At 53.0% G+C, this 20,201-nt stretch overlaps 2 protein-coding genes across 2 annotated transcripts in view; both read right to left on the bottom strand.

The window, feature by feature from the left end:
* Window positions 1–2,098, bottom strand: part of LOC141082361 (uncharacterized) — a 31,059-nt gene extending 28,961 nt beyond the window's left edge. The window contains exon 1 of the mRNA XM_073566302.1: window positions 2,093–2,098. Within this exon, the coding sequence (XP_073422403.1) occupies window positions 2,093–2,098 (6 nt within the window). The remainder of the gene's footprint in view (window positions 1–2,092) is intronic.
* The window catches only part of LOC141082310 (uncharacterized), a 500,638-nt gene extending 489,786 nt beyond the window's left edge, over window positions 1–10,852 (bottom strand). The window contains exon 1 of the mRNA XM_073566258.1: window positions 10,721–10,852. Within this exon, the coding sequence (XP_073422359.1) occupies window positions 10,721–10,816 (96 nt within the window). The 5' untranslated portion in view covers window positions 10,817–10,852. The remainder of the gene's footprint in view (window positions 1–10,720) is intronic.
* Window positions 10,853–20,201: the final 9,349 nt, after the last annotated feature.

Raw genomic sequence — 20,201 nt, 5'->3', positions numbered from 1 at the left:
AAGATGTCATCTCTGCACGGACATAACTGAACAGCTGGTATGTTAATCCAACTCACATCCAGAGAAGCTACGCACTACAGGACACATGTCTTTTCAGAGTTCCAGGAAAGAAGGTTACAAGCTTAGCTATGAACTAATGGACAATCTCTCTTTCTCCTATTTTTATGTTTTTCTGTAATAATCTTTTCTTTGATGGAAGAATCCAAATAAACCACTATATTTTTATCTGGTAACTAGTCCTGAGTATTTTACAAGACTCACATTATTTTACAGCGTTCCACATACCGCATTGGCGTGCGTTCCACATGCCGCATTGGCGTGCGTTCCACATGCCGCATTGGCGTGCGTTCCACATGCCGCATGTGGCTTTGGCGTGCGTTCCACATGCCGCATGTGGCTTTGGCGTGCGTTCCACATGCCGCATGTGGCTTTGGCGTGCGTTCCACATGCGGCTTTGGCGTGCGTTCCACAAGCCGCATGTGGCTTTGGCATGCGTTCCACAAGCCGCATGTGGCTTTGGCGTGCGTTCCACAAGCCGCATGTGGCTTTGGCGTGCGTTCCACATGCCGCATGTGGGATTGGCGTGCGTTCCACATGCCGCATGTGGGATTGGCGTGCGTTCCACATGCCGCATGTGGGATTGGCGTGCGTTCCACATGCCGCATGTGGGATTGGCGTGCGTTCCACATGCCGCATGTGGCTTTGGCGTGCGTTCCACATGCCGCATGTGGCTTTGGCGTGCGTTCCACATGCCGCATGTGGCTTTGGCGTGCGTTCCACATGCCGCATGTGGCTTTGGCGTGCGTTCCACATGCGGCTTTGGCGTGCGTTCCACATGCCGCATGTGGCTTTGGCGTGCGTTCCACAAGCCGCATGTGGCTTTGGCGTGCGTTCCACAAGCCGCATGTGGCTTTGGCGTGCGTTCCACATGCCGGAAATAAAAGGCTGTGGACCGCGCGTCATCAAGCCAAATCGGTTGCATATTCTACTTCTATGTGGTTCAAGAAACCACAAGTTATTTTGGCGTGCGTTCCACTTACTGGAAACACTAGGTTGTGGAGTGCACGCCTCTGCCTCATGGGACACAATTAGTAGTTCGCCTTCATTTGAGTGTCGCAGATTTTTTCCTTGCGGCTCACGCACCTTTATGGCACCCTGGCGTGCGTTTCGACCACCGGAAGTACCATGGTATGTATTTCATACTCTCCCCCCCCCCCCTTTAGCTCAGCACTATGGCCCCTCACCTCCTATCACAAGGATAAGTCCCCTTCCATGGGGGTGTGCAGGGCTTGTTTAGCACAGGGGGAGCTGTGGAAGGTCAGGGGGGAGTCTTGGGGATAGACTATTGTTAGCCCTTTAGGGTCTTGTAGGGCATTTTCTTCCCCTTGTCCTATATGGAGCATCCTGGACCCAGGATCTCCTTTTCCTCCCGCACCCCCTTCATGAATGGCTGAGCTTGTGCCTTTCCTCACTTATTGCTCTGGCATATTCCGGGTGGTAACTCTATTAATGTCATCCAGATTCCAGTCATTACTGTTATATGCAGCCAGAATCTGTCAGTCGCTGTTTGCAGGGTTCTGTGGGATTCTCCCAGATCCACAACGTGAGATTCTGGGACTTGCTGATTACAGTTCAGCCATTGCAAGTGGGAATCATTCCTCCTGATCGGGCTGTGCTCCTCACACCCCTTTATTTGTGACTTCACCCAAACATTTATATTCACTCACTCTGGGGGACACAAAATTGTTTTTATCCTACTATCTTACTAAAGGTTGTTTTATCTCCCGTCCACCACACTCCAGCTGTGATGGAAATATATACATTTCATACAGATCTCACTTTCATATATCCTTATATACTGATAGACACATTTTCATAGCTATCTTGAACCTTATAATCAATTGCTGAAAATGACCTACTAACCCCATGAGCCAGTCTGGAGAACCAGCATAGTCTCGTGGTAGCATTGTCTTGTGATATATCAGCCAGCCATGGGAAAGGAGGAAGTTGGACCAGATGCACTAGCTGATATCGGAGGTTTGCTGACATTGCAAGACAATGCATAAGAGTAAATCAAATGATGCTAAATCACCGTCATGTCGGACACTGCCATATAAGTTCATTTACTCAAATAGCCAATAGCATTAAAACACAAGCCTTATGTTAATTGACTAACCACTCCTTTCTGTATGTAATTATAAAACCATATACACGTATGTGCAATAAACCAGCAGAGTCCTGCTGGAGATACTGCTAACAAGGTGTTTAGGGTGTCTTTTTTGTTGAGCGCTCAATGAGACTCTGTTCTAATTAGGACAGGCCGCAGCACACACAGAGATATATCTAAATTTCCATATCATCTGGCGCAGAGACGCGGGGCTGTGGACGAAACGCACGGGGACCCTGCTGACCAGAGAGACGGAGGTGCCGACTAAGGCCTTGGCTCATGGGGACGGAGATTTGCGCAACTCCATAAGTAAGGTAAGAAAATCTGGTTATCTTACCTGAATGTCCCCTGTGCCCAGTCCGGGTCTGTACCTCTAGCCGGGCAGGTGTGGTCACCACCGCATTCCCAGGTAGTGTAAAAGTCCACACCCTTATCCAAACCCTGGGATAAGCCAAGGTGTCTGCTTTGGGTCCTGTTTGTGTCTAGATCCGGGAGAGAGCTGGTGGAACGGTGATTGATTGTGCATGTGGTTGCTGGGAAACCGATATCTGAGAGATTCAACTTCCTCTGCTAAGTCCTCACAAATAAACCTGTACACAGGGAGGACAGGAGAGGCCTATCCAGGTATGGGTTGTGGGGGCTTAGAGAGATATCACTAGTCGAGTCTCCTATCAAGCTATCACATATACACCCATGCATCGGAAGGGACAGGAGCACCCAGATCGCCAGGCACGTGGTGGTGTTTAGCTTGGGGGAGATATCGCAAGCCAAATCACTTGACAGGTTGCCACCGATTCACCTGTACATCGGAAGGACAGGAGAGGCCGGCCAGGTACAGATGGTGGCAATTTTGTGGGAGTTATCACGGACTCCTGTTACCGGCGGGACGACCGGTACAGTGTGTTAACATTCCCGGGTGACCGAGCGCAGTACACCAAGTGTGATTGGCAGTTGTTGGTTACCAGAGCTGCTTGTGCTACGTGTCACTAAAGAGGGCCTCGATTTCATCCCAGACGTCTATATGTGCATCAACGAAGATCTGAAGCAGAAAGTTTTTTTCCTTTTCTTTTACACTTCCTCTTTTGCCCGTAGGGTGCGTCTCTGATATTTTTCATATTGTCACATTTGTTCTGTACTCTGCTTTTCCCTTGTTTTATCTTGCATTTGGTGGAAGTTTTTTACTGTAGTGTGAGAATTTTTGGGAATGCTGGGTTGTTGAATATATACCATTGTCTCAGTTTGCTTTTTTTGTTTCCATTGTTCTCAAAAGATTTTACTGAGAGACGCAGGCAGAGGAAAGGGGAAGTGTGTGTATCCTCCATTTGTGCACGGACATTTTATTGTTGGAAGTTTTACTGAATTTTGGATTTTTTTATTTATTTTTGGAGTGTTCTTTCCAAGTTTTACCAACTTCCTGATTATTCTTTTTGTTTTCTTTTTTCTCCATTTTCTGAGTTTTTATTAGTTTTCCATTTTCTTTTGAAGTTTTTATAAATATTTTGTTTTTTTTTGCTTTTTTCTTTCCTTTTTAAGCAAGTTTAAAAAGGGTTGTGAAGTTTTTGAAGTTTTAATCACTTTTTTTGAAGTTTTTGGAATAGACAGTGTTATTCAGAAAGTTATGTAGATTTACAGGGGCAGCTTTTAAGCTGCAGCATGGCATAATGTATTGAGAAGAAAAAAGGGAAGTTAGTTAGTTGAGCTGAATTGAAGTCCGCGTTTTATAAAGTGTCAGCGGATTTACAGCATAGAAGTACTGAGAGTTAGGTGAACAGGAAAGGATTATTTTTACGTGTACAAGAGAGAAAAAAGTGTTTTCAGCGGAACTCTAAGCTGTGCCGTCTGTGAGGCACCCCGCTCCCCCCCCCCCTGGGAGAAGGCACAAGTCCAAGCATGCCTTCTCTGACTGCAGAAAAGGGGAAGGAGTGCGCTCCTCCTTCCCTCTCCTCCCATCTCTCTCCTCCCTCCATCTCCACTCCTCCCTCATCTATTTTTCCTCCTATATTTCCTCCTCCCTCATCTTTTCCCTCTGTCTTTCCTCCTCCCTCATCCCCCTCGTCTTCTCTTTCCCCTCCTCTTCTATCATCTCCCCACCTTTCCACTCTCTACTTTACCCCTCCCTGCTCCTCACCCTCTCTCCCACCTCTCAGTTCATTGTCACCAGCTAGGCCAGTGCCAAATCCAGAAAATGAGGTGTCCTTATCTCCACAGGGCACCCTCTCTAAAGAGCCAGCTATGATACCAGGAGAAGAAAGTGAAACACTCCCTACACATAACACCACAGGTGCCCCCCCAATACAACAGCTAGCAGAAGGGAGGTGTGAGTCATCAGCGTCTGCAGCTGCTGGGTCTTACAATGAGGATCCTAAGTGCCAGGCAGACCTGCAACCTCAGAAGGGGGGGATCACCCACACAATGTCACAGTTTCTCCTCTGATGAATATGAAGAGGGGACATCATACATGCTGCCCAGTACTAGGCGAAGAAACCCACAGACACCAAGAAGGCAGGGGCAGATAGAGCCAGAACTCTTACATTATGTGCCCTTCACCCCTAGTCAGGTGTTCAGTATTCTGAAAAATCTGCCAAACCTAGATATGGACCCCATGCCATTTTACTGAAGAATGCAGCAGAGCCAGCAAACATATCTGCAATCTGAATTGATCTCTGGTCCATAATGGAATTAAAAGCAGGTGAAACACTCTGGCCAATCATGAAGGAACACTTCAAGCTTCCATCAGAATTAGATGTGCATTCCTGGGAGTCAGGATCAAAGCTAATTGAGCAGCTCAGAGAGTGGGCCAAAGCCAGACAAGCACTTAGCCTACATAACATGAGCCAGGCCGAGACAGAGTCTGTAGACAAGTTTCATGGCAGAGTGAGGCAAATATTCCAAGACTTAGGCTTCACTATTCATGATCAGATACACAGACAAATGTTGGCAGAGGCCTTTAGGCATGGACTAAGAGAACCAATCAAGAAGCTGCTGATAGTGATCAGGCCTGAGTACAGGTCAATAGCCGTAGATGCCCTGCTCGTAGTAGCCAGAAGAATTCAGTCCCACCCAGGAGTGCGCAAGACAGCCCCTCCTATGGTGGCCACCGATGTGGAAGAGCACCCACCCTGCAGGGACGGGAGACCCATCAGGTGTTACAACTGTGGCAACCTTGGTCATTTCCAGAACCAGTGCACAGCACCCCGGCAGCCCAGGACATCACGCAGGGGAATAGGCCAAGCAAGAAACACAGGAAACAGTGAAGAACCCTGTCTATAGGACAGAGGCAAGCCAGGTCCGCAAGACATCACGCTCCTGACATGTAAAACTCCATCAGCGGACCCAATACCTCAAATCTCCAGGGGTTGTCATATCTTTCCTTGTGGACACTGGTGCAGTCAGAAGTGTGATGAGGCATGTGGAACTCCCCGACCCCACCTGCCTATCAGAACACTATGTCTTGTGTGGGGATTGAAGGTCAAGTCAGACATTCCCAGCTTAGGGCCCCGTCACACATAGCGACTCACCAGCGATCCCGACAACGATATCACCTTGTCAGGATCGCTGGTGTGTCGCTACATGATCGCTGGTGAGCTGTCAAACAGGCAGCTTCACCAGCGATCAGTATCAGCGACACGCGGGTAACAAGCGACGCATGTCGCTTAGTTTACCCGCATTATATCTTAGTTACCAGCGTGCTGATGCAGGGAGCTGGTAACCAAGGTACACTTCGGGCTTCTAAGGGGCGCGCCCCTTAGAAACCTGATGTGTACCTTGGTTACCAGCTCCAGTTCGCTGGTCTCCCGCCTGTCACACGCAGCGATGCGTGCTGGCCAGCGGGAGACCAGCGACCCCAAAAATGTCCAGATGTTTCAACAACGATCAGCGATACCCGGCAGGGGGCCAGTCACTGATAGCTGTCACACACAACGATCTCGCTGGTGAGATGGCTGTTGCGTCACAAAACTTGTGACTCAGCAGCGATCTCGCTAGCGAGATCGCTATATGTGATGGGGGCTTTACAAGCCCCTGAGCGTGTGGACACAGCCAGGACACCCCATCCTGTTTCAGTTTATGGTGGAGACCAGCCCACCCCACCTGATGAGACAAATTGACATGACATTTTCTCCACCTCTGACCCAAGAAGAATCCATCATGCTGGTTGCCCTGCAAGAGCCTCGAACAACCGGTGCAAGCCTACTCAAGGAGTAGGAAACGACCTATGCCAAAACATGGTATCCATCCACAGACAGCTGTTTCGGGGTATTGCCCCTCATCAGTGTGGAGTAGGAAAATGGCCAGTAGGAGCAATGTCTAGAGGCATAGGTGGTTTCCTTCATTGGAGACTGCCCTTCCCGTGGTAGTTCCTTCCCGAGGAAAGACCTGGCTAGTCATTGCTTGCATTGAGAAACATGTGATGGTGTCTCCACGGCTTGTGTTTTGCATGTTTTTACATATTTCCCATAAGGGATGGGGGCATTGCTCTAGAATCACTGCGTTGAGAAACATGTGATGGTGTCTCCGCAGTGTTGGATGTTGATCTCCATGAGTTCATTCATCCTCATTTTTCACAGTCTTCTACTAGACATTGCTCTGCCCCCGTCCGCCACGCACCAGCTCCGGCTCTGCCCCCGTCCGCCACGCACCAGCTCCGGCTCTGCCCCCGTCCACCAGGGCTGTGGAGTCGGAGTCAGTGCTCATTTTGGTGGAGTCGGTATAAAATGGACTGACTCCGACTCCTAAAATATATAATAAATTGGGTACAGTAGTTTAATGCAGAATGTGCTGAATATTTTTTCATAGGAATTTGGGAAAGTTATGAAATGTCCTATAAATGGCTGTTCTATTCCTGATCTAAGGCTACATTCACACACAACGTTTTCCCTGTTTTTTGAGGATACGTTTTTCAGTTGCCAAAGCAGATCAGCTTTTTAATAAACCGCATCACCTGAAAGGTTTTTGAGCTCATAGATAATGTTTTCAATAGCAAAAGCAGATTAGAAATCTGCTCTATCCATTCATCCATATCTGTCTATCCATATCATATCTGTACCAAAAAGAATGAAAGCCGGATAGCACACAGACTAACACTCCTTTTTTTTAGCACCAGTCAGGTCCACCTCATAGCTGCCCAAAAGGACGCCCAGGACAGGCATTGCTCGTCTTCAGTAACACATCAACATCAATTGATAGTTGGAATAAATAGACTGCATTCATCAACACATCTTCTTAAGGTGCAGGCTTTATTTTCAAGTGTAGGGGTGTGCAGTATGAGGTTCTGCAGCAGCTGAGGTGTGCAGTATGAAATTCTGCGGAACAGTATGAGGTTCTGCCCCCCCCCCCAGGTTTGATCCTGGCTACGCCCATAGTGTGAATGTAGCCTGAGGATCTAGGCTTTATCTTAGCCGAGATAAGTCATAGTGTGTGTGTATGTATGTATATATATATATATATATACATACACACATATACACACACAGTACAGACCAAAAGACTCTTGGTCTTCCTTTCCTGGGGCGGTCCTCATGTGAGCCAGTTTCTTTGTAGCGCTTGATGGTTTTTGCCAGTGCACTTGGGGACACTTTCAAAGTTTTCCCAATTTTTTGGACTGACTGACCTTCATTTCTTAAAGTAATGATGGCCACTCGTTTTTCTTTACTCAGCTGCTTTTTTCTTGCCATAATACAAATTCTAACAGTCTATTCAGTAGGACTATAAGGCAAGAAATCCCACTTATTAAACCTGACAGGGCACACCTGTGAAGTGAAAACCATTTCCGGTGACTACCTCTTGAAGCTCATCAAGAGAATGCCAAGAGTGTGCAAAGCAGAAGAACCTAGAATATAAGACATATTTTCAGTTGTTTCACACTTTTTTCTTAATTATATAATTCCACATGTGTTAATTCATAGTTTTGATGCCTTCAGAGTGAATCTACAATTTTCATAGTCATGAAATAAAGAAAACTCTTTGAATGAGAAGGTGTGACCAAACTTTGGTCTGTACTGTGTGTAATCGATATTGTACAGTGTATTACATATTTACAATTTATTACAGTTTTTTGTGTTCTAAAGTTGTATTCCAATAAATAGATATTCTGTTCTATCTAAATATCTTGATTATTGGATCACAGAAATGATTAAATGTCTGATGTTCACATTGTACTACATTTTTCACTTAAATATAAGCAATATATGTGGGAGGTGGAGTCGGTGTAAGGGAAATTGAGGAGTTGGAGTCGCAGGTTTGGCTTACCGACTCCACAGCCCTGCCGTCCACCACACTCCAGCTCTGCCCCCGTCCGCCACGCACCAGCTCCGGCTCTGCCCCCGTCCACCACACTCCAGCTCTGCCCCCGTCCGCCACGCACCAGCTCCGGCTCTGCTCCCGTCCACCACACTCCAGCTCTGCCCCTGTCCGCCACGCTCCAGCTGTGGCTCTGCCCCCGTCCGCCACACTCCAGCTCTGCCCCCGTCCGCCACACTCCAGCTCTGCCCCCGTCCGCCACACTCCAGCTCTGCCCCCGTCCGCCACACTCCAGCTCTGCCCCCGTCCGCCACACTCCAGCTCTGCCCCCGTCCGCCACACTCCAGCTCTGCCCCCGTCCGCCACGCACCAGCTCCGGCTCTACTCCCATCCGCCACGCACCAGCTCCGGCTCTACTCCCATCCGCCACGCACCAGCTCCGGCTCTACTCCCATCCGCCACGCACCAGCTCCGGCTCTACTCCCATCCGCCACACACCAGCTCCGGCTCTGCCCCCGTCCACCACACTCCAGCTCTGCCCCCGTCCGCCACGCACCAGCTCCGGCTCTGCCCCCGTCCGCCACGCACCAGCTCCGGCTCTGCCCCCGTCCGCCACGCACCAGCTCCGGCTCTACTCCCATCCGCCACGCACCAGCTCCGGCTCTGCCCCCGTCCACCACACTCCAGCTCTGCCCCCGTCCGCCACGCACCAGCTCCAGCTCTGCTCCCGTCCGCCACGCACCAGCTCTGGCCCCGTCCACCACACTCCAGCTCTGCCCCCGTCCGCCACACTCCAGCTGTGGCTCTGCCCCCGTCCACCACGCACCAGCTCTGGCTCTGCCCCCGTCCACCACGCACCAGCTCTGGCTCTGCCCCCGTCCACCACGCACCAGCTCTGCCCCCGTCCGCCACACTCCAGCTCTGCCCCCGTCCGCCACACTCCAGCTCTGCCCCAGTCCGCCACACTCCAGCTGTGGCTCTGCCCCCGTCCGCCACACTCCAGCTGTGGCTCTGCCCCCGTCCGCCACACTCCAGCTCCGGCTCTGCTCCCGTCCGCTACGCACCAGCTCCGGCTCTGCTCCCGTCCGCCACGCACCAGCTCTGGCACTGCCCCCGTCCGCCACACTCCAGCTCTGGCCCCGTCCGCCACTCTCTAGCTCTGCCCCCGTCCGCCACGCACCAGCTCCGGCTCTGCTCCCGTCCGCCACACTCTAGCTCTGCCCCCGTCCGCCACGCACCAGCTCCGGCTCTGCTCCCGTCCGCCACGCACCAGCTCTGGCACTGCCCCCGTCCACCACACTCCAGCTCTGCCCCCGTCCGCCACACTCTAGCTCTGCCCCCGTCCGCCACGCACCAGCTCCGGCTCTGCTCCCATCCGCCACACTCTAGCTCTGCCCCCGTCCGCCACGCACCAGCTCCTGCTCTGCTCCCGTCCGCCACGCACCAGCTCTGCCCCCGTCCGCCACACTCCAGCTGTGGCTCTGCCCCCATCCGCCACACTCCAGCTGTGGCCCTGCCCCCATCCGCCACACTCCAGCTCTGCCCCCATCCGCCACACTCCAGCTCCGGCTCTGCCCCCATCCGCCACACTCCAGCTCCGGCTCTGCCCCCATCCGCCACACTCCAGCTCCGGCTCTGCTCCCGTCCGCTACGCACCAGCTCCGGCTCTGCTCCCGTCCGCCACGCACCAGCTCTGGCACTGCCCCCGTCCACCACACTCCAGCTCTGCCCCCGTCCGCCACACTCCAGCTCCGGCTCTGCTCCCGTCCGCCACGCACCAGCTCTGGCACTGCCCCCGTCCACCACACTCCAGCTCTGCCCCCGTCCGCCACACTCTAGCTCTGCCCCCGTCCGCCACGCACCAGCTCCGGCTCTGCTCCCGTCCGCCACGCACCAGCTCCGGCTCTGCTCCCGTCCGCCACGCACCAGCTCCGGCTCTGCTCCCGTCCGCCACGCACCAGCTCTGCCCCCGTCCGCCACACTCCAGCTGTGGCTCTGCCCCCATCAGCCACGCACCAGCTCTGGCACTGCCCCCGTCCACCACACTCCAGCTCTGCCCCCGTCCGCCACACTCTAGCTCTGCCCCCGTTCGCCACGCACCAGCTCCGGCTCTGCTCCCGTCCGCCACGCACCAGCTCTGCCCCCGTCCGCCACACTCCAGCTCCGGCTCTGCTCCCGTCCGCCACACTCCAGCTGTGGCTCTACCCCCGTCCGCCAAACTCCAGCTGTGGCTCTGCCCCCGTCCGCCACGCACCAGCTCTGGCTCTGCCCCCCCATGCTCAGCCTCTGCTCCCCCCACACTCTCTCTCCACACACCGCCTCCCTTCTGTCCTCTGCGGGGTGTCGCCGCTCCCTCCTCCGGGCTCCTCTGCTGCGCGCTCTCCACACTGCTCTCCTGTCGCTCCACAACATCGATGATCTGTAATACCGGAAGTGAGCCGCTTCTACTTCCGGTTACAGCTGTTAAAAAAAAAGGTAGAGGCTAAATCCAAGTCGGCTTGGAGCTGTGCTGACGTCATGTCCATGTGACCAGAAGGGGCGGGGCCTCCTCCTCCATAGAGCAGAGCAGCAGACAGGAAGCTGCCGGTGTCATGGCAGGTAAGTGGATGTTCATGCACGAGCTGGGAGGGGGTGATGTTGCTTGCATGGGGCTGCATGCTGGAGGGGGGTCTGCCTGGGGAGAGGGGGGGGTGATGTTGCTTGCATGGGGCTGCGTGTGCATGCTGGAGGGGGGTCTGCCTGGGGAGAAGGGGGTGATGTTGCTTGCATGGGGCTGCGTGTGCATGCTGGAGGGGGGCCTGCTTGGGGAGAAGGGGGTGATGTTGCTTGCATGGGGCTGCATGTGCATGCTGGAGGGGGGTCTGCCTGGGGAGAAGGAGGTGATGTTTCTTGCATGGGGCTGCGTGTGCATGCTGGAGGGGGGGCTGCTTGGGGAGAAGGAGGTGATGTTGCTTGCATGGGGCTGCATGTGCATGCTGGAGGGGGGTCTGCCTGGGGAGAAGGGGGTGATGTTGCTTGCATGGGGCTGCATGTGCATGCTGGAGGGGGGTCTGCCTGGGGAGAAGGTGGCGATGTTGCTTGCATGGGGCTGCATGTGCATGCTGGAGGGGGGTCTGCCTGGGGAGAAGGGGGTGATGTTGCTTGCATGGGGCTGCATGTGCATGCTGGAGGGGGGTCTGCCTGGGGAGAAGGTGGCGATGTTGCTTGCATGGGGCTGCATGTGCATGCTGGAGGGGGGGTCTGCCTGGGAAGAAGGGGGTGATGTTGCTTGCATGGGGCTGCATGTGCATGCTGGAGGGGGGTCTGCCTGGGAAGAAGGGGGTGATGTTGCTTGCATGGGGCTGCGTGTGCATGCTGGAGGGGGGTCTGCCTGGGGAGAAGGGGGTGATGTTGCTTGCATGGGGCTGCGTGTGCATGCTGGAGGGGGGCTGCCTGGGGAGAAGGGGGCGATGTTGCTTGCATGGGGCTGCGTGTGCATGCTGGAGGGGGGGCTGCTTGGGGAGAAGGAGGTGATGTTGCTTGCATGGGGCTGCATGTGCATGCTGGAGGGGGGTCTGCCTGGGGAGAAGGTGGCGATGTTGCTTGCATGGGGCTGCATGTGCATGCTGGAGGGGGGTCTGCCTGGGGAGAAGGGGGTGATGTTGCTTGCATGGGGCTGCATGTGCATGCTGGAGGGGGGTCTGCCTGGGAAGAAGGGGGTGATGTTGCTTGCATGGGGCTGCGTGTGCATGCTGGAGGGGGGTCTGCCTGGGGAGAAGGGGGTGATGTTGCTTGCATGGGGCTGCGTATGCATGCTGGAGGGGGGCTGCCTGGGGAGAAGGGGGCGATGTTGCTTGTATGGGGCTGCATGTGCATGCTGGAGGGGGGTTTGCCTGGGGAGAAGGGGGTGATGTTGTTTGCATGGCGCTGCGTGTGCATGCTGGAGGGGGGTCTGCCTGGGGAGAAGGGGGTGATGTTGCTTGCATGGGGCTGCGTGTGCATGCTGGAGGGGGGTCTGCCTGGGGAGAAGGGGGTGATGTTTCTTGCATGGGGCTGCATGTGCATGCTGGAGGGGGGGCTGCTTGGGGAGAAGGAGGTGATGTTGCTTGTATGGGGCTGCATGTGCATGCTGGAGGGGGGGCTGCCTGGGGAGAAGGGGGTGATGTTTCTTGCATGGGGCTGCATGTGCATGCTGGAGGGGGGGCTGCTTGGGGAGAAGGAGGTGATGTTGCTTGCATGGGGCTGCGTGTGCATGCTGGAGGGGGGTCTGCCTGGGAAGAAGGGGGTGATGTTGCTTGCATGGGGCTGCGTGTGCATGCTGGAGGGGGGTCTGCCTAGGGGGAAAAGGGCGATGTTGCTTGCATGGGGCTGCATGTGCATGCTGGAGGGGGTCTGCCTGGGGAGAAGGGGGTGATGCTTGCATGGGGCTGCATGTGCATGCTGGAGGGGGGTTTGCCTGGGGAGAAGGGGGTGATGTTGTTTGCATGGTGCTGCATGCTGAAGGGGGGTCTGCCTGGGAAGAAGGGGGTGATGTTGCTTGCATGGGGCTGCGTGTGCATGCTGGAGGGGGGTCTGCCTGGGGAGAAGAGGGTGATGTTGCTTGCATGGGGCTGCGTGTGCATGCTGGAGGGGGGGCTGCTTGGGGAGAAGGGGGTGATGTTGCTTGCATGGGGCTGCATGTGCATGCTGGGGGGGTCTGCCTGGGGAGAAGGGGATGATGTTGCTTGCATGGGGCTGCGTGTGTATGCTGGAGGGGGGTCTGCCTGGGGAGAAGGGGGTGATGCTTGCATGGGGCTGCATGTGCATGCTGGAGGGGGGTCTGCCTGGGGAGAAGGGGGTGATGTTGCTTGCATGGGGCTGCGTGTGCATGCTGGAGGGGGGTCTGCCTGGGGAGAAGGGGGTGATGTTGCTTGCATGGGGCTGCGTGTGCATGCTGGAGGGGGGGTCTGCCTGGGGAGAAGGAGGTGATGTTGCTTGCATGGGGCTGCGTGTGCATGCTGGAGGGGGGTCTGCCTGGGGAGAAGGGGGTGATGTTGCTTGCATGGGGCTGCGTGTGCATGCTGGAGGGGGGGCTGCTTGGGGAGAAGGGGGTGATGTTTCTTGCATGGGGCTGCGTGTGCATGCTGGAGGGGGGCTGCTTGGGGAGAAGGAGGTGATGTTGCTTGCATGGGGCTGCGTATGCATGCTGGAGGGGGGGCTGCTTAGGGAGAAGGAGGTGATGTTGCTTGCATGGGGCTGCGTATGCATGCTGGAGGGTGGGCTGCTTGGGGAGAAGGAGGTGATGTTGCTTGCATGGGGCTGCGTGTGCATGCTGGAGGGGGGCTGCTTGGGGAGATGGAGGTGATGTTTGCATGGGGCTGCATGTGCATGCTGGAGGGGGGGCTGCCTGGGGAGTAGGGGGTGATGTTGCTTGTATGGGGCTGCGTGTGCATGCTGGAGGGGGGGCTGCTTGCATGGGGCTGCATGTGCATGCTGGAGGAGGGTCTGCCTGGGGAGAAGGAGGTGATGTTTCTTGCATGGGGCTGCATGTGCATGCTGGAGGGGGGGTCTGCCTGGGGAGAAGGAGGTGATGTTGCTTGCATGGGGCTGCGTGTGCATGCTGGAGGGGGGGTCTGCCTGGGGAGAAGGAGGTGATGTTGTTTGCATGGGGCTGCGTGTGCATGCTGGAGGGGGGCTGCTTGGGGAGAAGGAGGTGATGTTTGCATGGGGCTGCATGTGCATGCTGGAGGGGGGTCTGCCTGGGGAGAAGGGGGTGATGTTGCTTGTATGGGGCTGCGTGTGCATGCTGGAGGGGGGGCTGCTTGCATGGGGCTGCATGTGCATGCTGGAGGAGGGTCTGCCTGGGGAGAAGGAGGTGATGTTTCTTGCATGGGGCTGCATGTGCATGCTGGAGGGGGGGTCTGCCTGGGGAGAAGGAGGTGATGTTGCTTGCATGGGGCTGCGTGTGCATGCTGGAGGGGGGGTCTGCCTGGGGAGAAGGAGGTGATGTTGTTTGCATGGGGCTGCGTGTGCATGCTGGAGGGGGGCTGCTTGGGGAGAAGGAGGTGATGTTTGCATGGGGCTGCATGTGCATGCTGGAGGGGGGTCTGCCTGGGGAGAAGGGGGTGATGTTGCTTGTATGGGGCTGCGTGTGCATGCTGGAGGGGGGGCTGCTTGCATGGGGCTGCATGTGCATGCTGGAGGAGGGTCTGCCTGGGGAGAAGGAGGTGATGTTTCTTGCATGGGGCTGCATGTGCATGCTGGAGGGGGGGTCTGCCTGGGGAGAAGGAGGTGATGTTGCTTGCATGGGGCTGCGTGTGCATGCTGGAGGAGGGTCTGCCTGGGGAGAAGGGGGTGATGTTGCTTTCATGGGGCTGCGTGTGCATGCTGGAGGGGGGGCTGCTTGGGGAGAAGGGGGTGATGTTGCTTGCATGGGGCTGCATGTGCATGCTGGAGGAGGGTCTGCCTGGTGAGAAGGGGGTAATGTTGCTGGAGGAGGGTTCTGCCTGGGGAGAAGGGGGTGATGTTGCTTGCATGGGGCTGCATTCTGGAGGTGGGTCTGCCTGGGGAGAAGGGGGTGATGTTGCTTGCATGGGGCTGCATTCTGGAGGTGGGTCTGCCTGGGGAGAAGGGGTTGATGTTTGTTCCATGGGGCTGTATGTGCATGCTGGAGGGGGGGTCTGCCTGGGTAGGAAGTGGTGATGTTGGTTGCATGGGGCTGGATGCTGGAGGGGGGTGTCTTAATGTGGAGAAGTGGGTGATGCTTGCATGAGGCTGGATGCTGAAGGGGGGGCTGCCTGGGGAGAAGGGGGATGTTGCTTGCATGGGGCTGCATGCACATGCTGGAGGGGGGTCTACCTGGGGAGAACGGGGTAATATTGCTTGCATGGGACTGCGTGCTAGGAGTCTGCCTAGGGAAGGAAGTGCGCTGCCGCTCTCCCTGCCGGGGGCGCTGCCGCTGTAACCAAGGTCGCACCTTTAAAAGATTCTGTAATGCTGTAGATAAGCCCCGGATGTAACCTGAAAGATAAGAAAAACAAGTTATATTATACTCACCGGGGGCGGTTAGTGTCGCGGTCCGGTCCGGGTCCTCCCATATTCATGTTATGACGTTCCCCTTCTTACTTCTGCTGCGGCTCCTGCGCAGGCGTACGGCTCCTGCGCAGGCGTACTGCTCTGCCCTGTTGAGGGCAGAGTAAATTACTGCAGTGCGCAGGCGCTGGGAAATGTCAGAGAGGGCCTGCGCTGCTGCAGAAGTAAGAAGGAGGACGGCATCACATGAAGATGGGAGGACCCGGACCGAACCGCAACACCCATCGGATCGGATCCCGGGGTGAGTATAATCTGACTCTTTTTTTCTTCTCTTTCAGGTTACATCCGGGGCTTATCTACAGCATTACAGAATCTTTTAAAGGTGCGACCTTGGTTACAGTGGCAGCGCCCCCGGCATTACAGAATGTTGTAGATAAGCCCCTGATGGCGGTGGCCGCAGCTTATAGGCTTAAAATGGGATCACAGTTTCCCCTTAAAGCTAGGGCCCCCATGTTTTGGTAACTGTGACGTGGTAGTGGGCTTCATACAGGCTTATCAGAATGTAAAGTAATAACCTCATGTTCAGTTTGTACATTGTTGCTGATGGGCATTTATTGGGAGGGGCGGCCATGGCTTTTTGTACAATTTAGGCAGGATTTTTCTTACATAAATTTCTTTGTTTTCTTCTAGGTGTTGGGAGTTTCCTCTGTCTCTTTTCACCTTGCCCTCCACAGTAGTGACCTCTTTGGATGGCAATTCATCATTCGCCATCTCTCCACCAAGTGGAGTGCTGGTGCCTCCACCATCCGTGTTCTGCCAAAATTGGTGTGACCCAGCGCCCCTCCGATGTCAGATAGATGAGTCTAAGATCTCCGAAGTTCCCGTCCCCTCTTTCCACTTCTCGTGGCTTGCTAGGGTTGGTCCTGTGGGGGTCTACCACCTTTTCATTTCCTTTGTCCAATATTTATTTCTCACCTTTACCTTATCTGCTGTACATACTCTCTGTACTGTCATGCTTCTCTCTATTTTTTTGGGGCTTTGTTTTATGGGGTTTTTTTTGCGTCATCCTAGGACTTGTTATATATGGCACAGGGCCCACCTAGGTCCCTGATAAAATTTGGTCACCGAGGAGGATAGCAGGCCCAGGCTAAGCCACAGAAAACCAGAGAGGTTGGTAACTAAGCGGATGCAAACCCCTGATCCTATCCACACAACTAGCAGTAGCCGTGGAGCGTACCTACGATGATCCTAGACGCCTCGGCACAGCCGGAGAGCTAACTAAGCCTAAAGCAAGAAAGGGGAAATCTAAACTGCCCCGGAGCAGACCTCAAAGGAATAGCTAGCCCCCAAACATATACTGTCAGTGAGACAAGATGAAAACACAAACGCAGGCAGAAAAATAGACTGAGCAAACGATGGGGCCCACACTGACTAGACAGGACAGGAAAGGAAAGGCACTGTCTGCAATCACGCAAAAAACCCTGCAAAAATCCAACACGTCTGATGCACAAAAACACAGAAGTCGCACAACTTCGCCCCCCACTATATCAGCACTCTGGTATATTCTGGAAGCAAAGCAAAAAGAGACCAATATAAAAGGGGACAGAACAAATTGGCACATGCAGTAACATATGGGCAGTGATACAGCACCAGGCAGAGCTATCTGACCCGCATAAAGCAGAGATAAACAAAACCAGATCAAATGCAAACAATAGCAAATGAACCACTTAGCTGAACATGCAGGGAAAGAGCAGGAGCCATCAGACCTCAGGAGGCACAGGAAGAAAATCACCAGCAGGGATAGAGGGAGTCAGCTGTCTTCGGCATGAATGTCAGAAGCAGAGACCCAAGAATTATCCTCCTGGCCATAACCCTTCCATTTGACCAGGTACTGGAGTCTCCGTCTAGCAAACGAGAATCCAATATTTTCTCTACCTCATACTCCAAATTACCTTTAACCAACACAGGGTCAGGAGGTGCCACCATTGAAACTACTGGCTCTACAAACCTCTTCAACAAGGATTTATGGAACACGTTATGAATCTTAAACGTAACTGGAAGAGCCAAACGGGATTAAGGATTTCCAAAATCTTATAAGGTCCAATAAATCTTGACTTGAATTTTGGAGATGCAACCTTCATAGGAATATTCTTTGAAGACAGCCAAACCATATCACCCACTTTAAACCTGCGACCAATGGTCCTATGCCGGTTGGAAAACCGTTGGCATTTTTCTTGAGTGGGACAACTTATCCACCACTTGGTCCAAAATCTGCTGAATTCTCTCTACCACAGAATCCACACTTGGCCGAAGATTCCACCTGCCCTGAAGAAAATTGAGGATGAAACCCAAAGTTACAGAAAAAGGCGACATCAAAGTGGCAGAACTAGCCCTATTGTTTAGCGCAAATTCGGCCAAGGGCAAAAATGAGACCCAGTCATCCTGATCAGCAGATAGGAAACATCTCAAATAGGATTCCAAAGTCTGGTTTGTTCTATCAGTTTGCCATTGGTCTGAGGATGAAATGCAGAGGAGAAAGATAACTGAATTCCCAGTTTGGAACAAAAAGCTCTCCAAAATCTGGAAACAAACTGGACTCCTCTGTCCGACACAATGTTCTCAGAAATCCCGTGCAACCGAACCCACCTGTTGTAAAAACCAGGGCACCAACTCAGAAGAAGATGGCAACTTTGGGAGTGGTACAAGATGGACCATCTTAGAAAATCTATCACAGATGACCCAGATAAGTCATTCTCTGAGAGACAGGAAGATTAGAAATAAAATCCATTGAGATATGAGTCCATGGCCTCCTGGGCACCGGCAGGGGCATCAACAACCCACGAGAACAGGGCTTGGACCGAGAACAAGTCCCACAGGACTGCACAAAAATTCCTAACATCACGAGATAAGGCAAGTCACCAAAAAGACCGACTCACCAAATCTCTGGTACCAAAAATACCTGGATGACCAGCCAATGCGGAGCAATGAATTTCAGACATTACTCTTTTCCTCCACTGGTCAGGGACATACAATTTCCCCATAGGGCAACGTTCAGGTTTGTCCTCCTGAAATTCCTCCAGGGCACGTCTCAAATCGGGTGAGATGGCGGAAAGAACTACACCCTCATTTAGAATGGTAGTAGGCTTGGTCACATCAAAAGAATCTGCAAAGAAACTCCTAGAAAGGTCGTCCGCCTTAACATTCATAGTGCCTGGAAGAAAAGAGACCACAAAATTAAAACGCGTGAAAAACAAGGCCCACCTAGCCTGTCTAGGATTCAAGCGTTTGGCTGATTCAAGATAAATCAAATTCTTGTAATCGGTGAGGACCATAACTTGATGTCTCGCTCCCTCCAGCCAATGTCTCCACTCTTGAAATGCCCATTTCATGGCCAACAATTCCTGATTCCCCACGTCATAGTTACGTTCAGATGGGGAGAATTTTTGAGAAAAGAAGGCACAGGGATTCATCTTAGAAGTCACCGGATCTCTTTGGGACAAAACGGCTCCTGCACCAATCTCAGAAGCATCTACCTCCACCTGAAATGGGAGTGAGGCATCAGGTTGCCGTAGAATCGGAGCCGAAGTGAATCTCCGCTTACGCTCCTGAAATGCCAAAACTGCCTCTGGAGACCAGTTCACCACATCAGCGCCCTTTTTGGTCAAATCAGTCAGTGGTTTAACAATACCAGAAAAATTACTTATAAATTTACGGTAGAAATTAGCAAAACCCAAAAAATTCTGGAGAGCCTTCAAAGAAGTGGGCTGAACCCAATCATAAATGGCCTGTATCTTGGCCGGGTCCATTTCAATAGCCGACGGGTACAAAATGAATCCTAAAAATGAAATCCTCTGTACACCAAAGAGGCACTTCGATCCCTTAACATACAGAAAATTTTTCCCTCAAAACCGGAACACCATCCGGACATGTTCCACATCAGAATCCCAATCACTGGAAAAGATCAAAATATCATCCAGACAAATGATCAAAAACTTATCCACAAGGTCCCGGAAAATATCGTTCATAAAAGACTGGAAGACAGAAGGGGCATTAGCCCAAAAGGCATCACCAGGTACTCAAAATGTCCCTCCGGAGTATTAAATGCTGTCTTCCATTCATCCCTGTGCTTTATGCGAATAAGATTATACGCCCCCTGAGGTCAAGCTTGGCAAACCAACAGGCACTTTAACTCTGGAAAATAAATCAGAAATCAGGGGTAACGGATACTGATATTTAACAGTGATTTTGTTAAGGGAACGATAGTCCATACATGGCCTTAATGAACCATCTTTCTTGGCCACAAAAAAAAGCCAGCACCTAAGGGTGAAGAGGATGGTCTAATATGACCCTTCTCCAACGACTCCTTGATATAAGATCGAATAGCATCATGTTCGGGTACCGATAAGTTGAAAAGCCGACCCTTGGGAAATTTACACCCGGGCATAACTCCTGTGATGAGGCAAACATGCAGACTTACTCTCACTGAATACATCAGAAAAATCAGCCAAATAGGAATATCATGAGACTGGGGAGAGGTGGAGAAAACAGGAGTGTCACTAAACAGGAGTGTCACTAAGAACACATTGACAACCCCAACTCACCACAGACACAGATTTCCGATCTAAAACAGGATTATGAGTTTGCAACCAAGGGAAACCCAGAACAATAGTATCATGCATATTGTGCAACACCAAAAATTTACAATTTTCTTGGTGGTCTGGGACGACCCGCATTATCACCTGGGTCCAAAACTGGGGTTTATTCTCCGCCAAAGGAGTAGCATCAATACCCCTCAAAGGGATAGGAG

The sequence above is a fragment of the Dendrobates tinctorius genome, unplaced genomic scaffold (assembly GCF_039654945.1).
Source record: "Dendrobates tinctorius isolate UK_male_01 unplaced genomic scaffold, ASM3965494v1 ptg000017l, whole genome shotgun sequence".
NCBI classification, from domain to species: Eukaryota; Metazoa; Chordata; class Amphibia; order Anura; family Dendrobatidae; genus Dendrobates; species Dendrobates tinctorius.
This window is presented reverse-complemented; position numbering and strand designations above follow the sequence as displayed.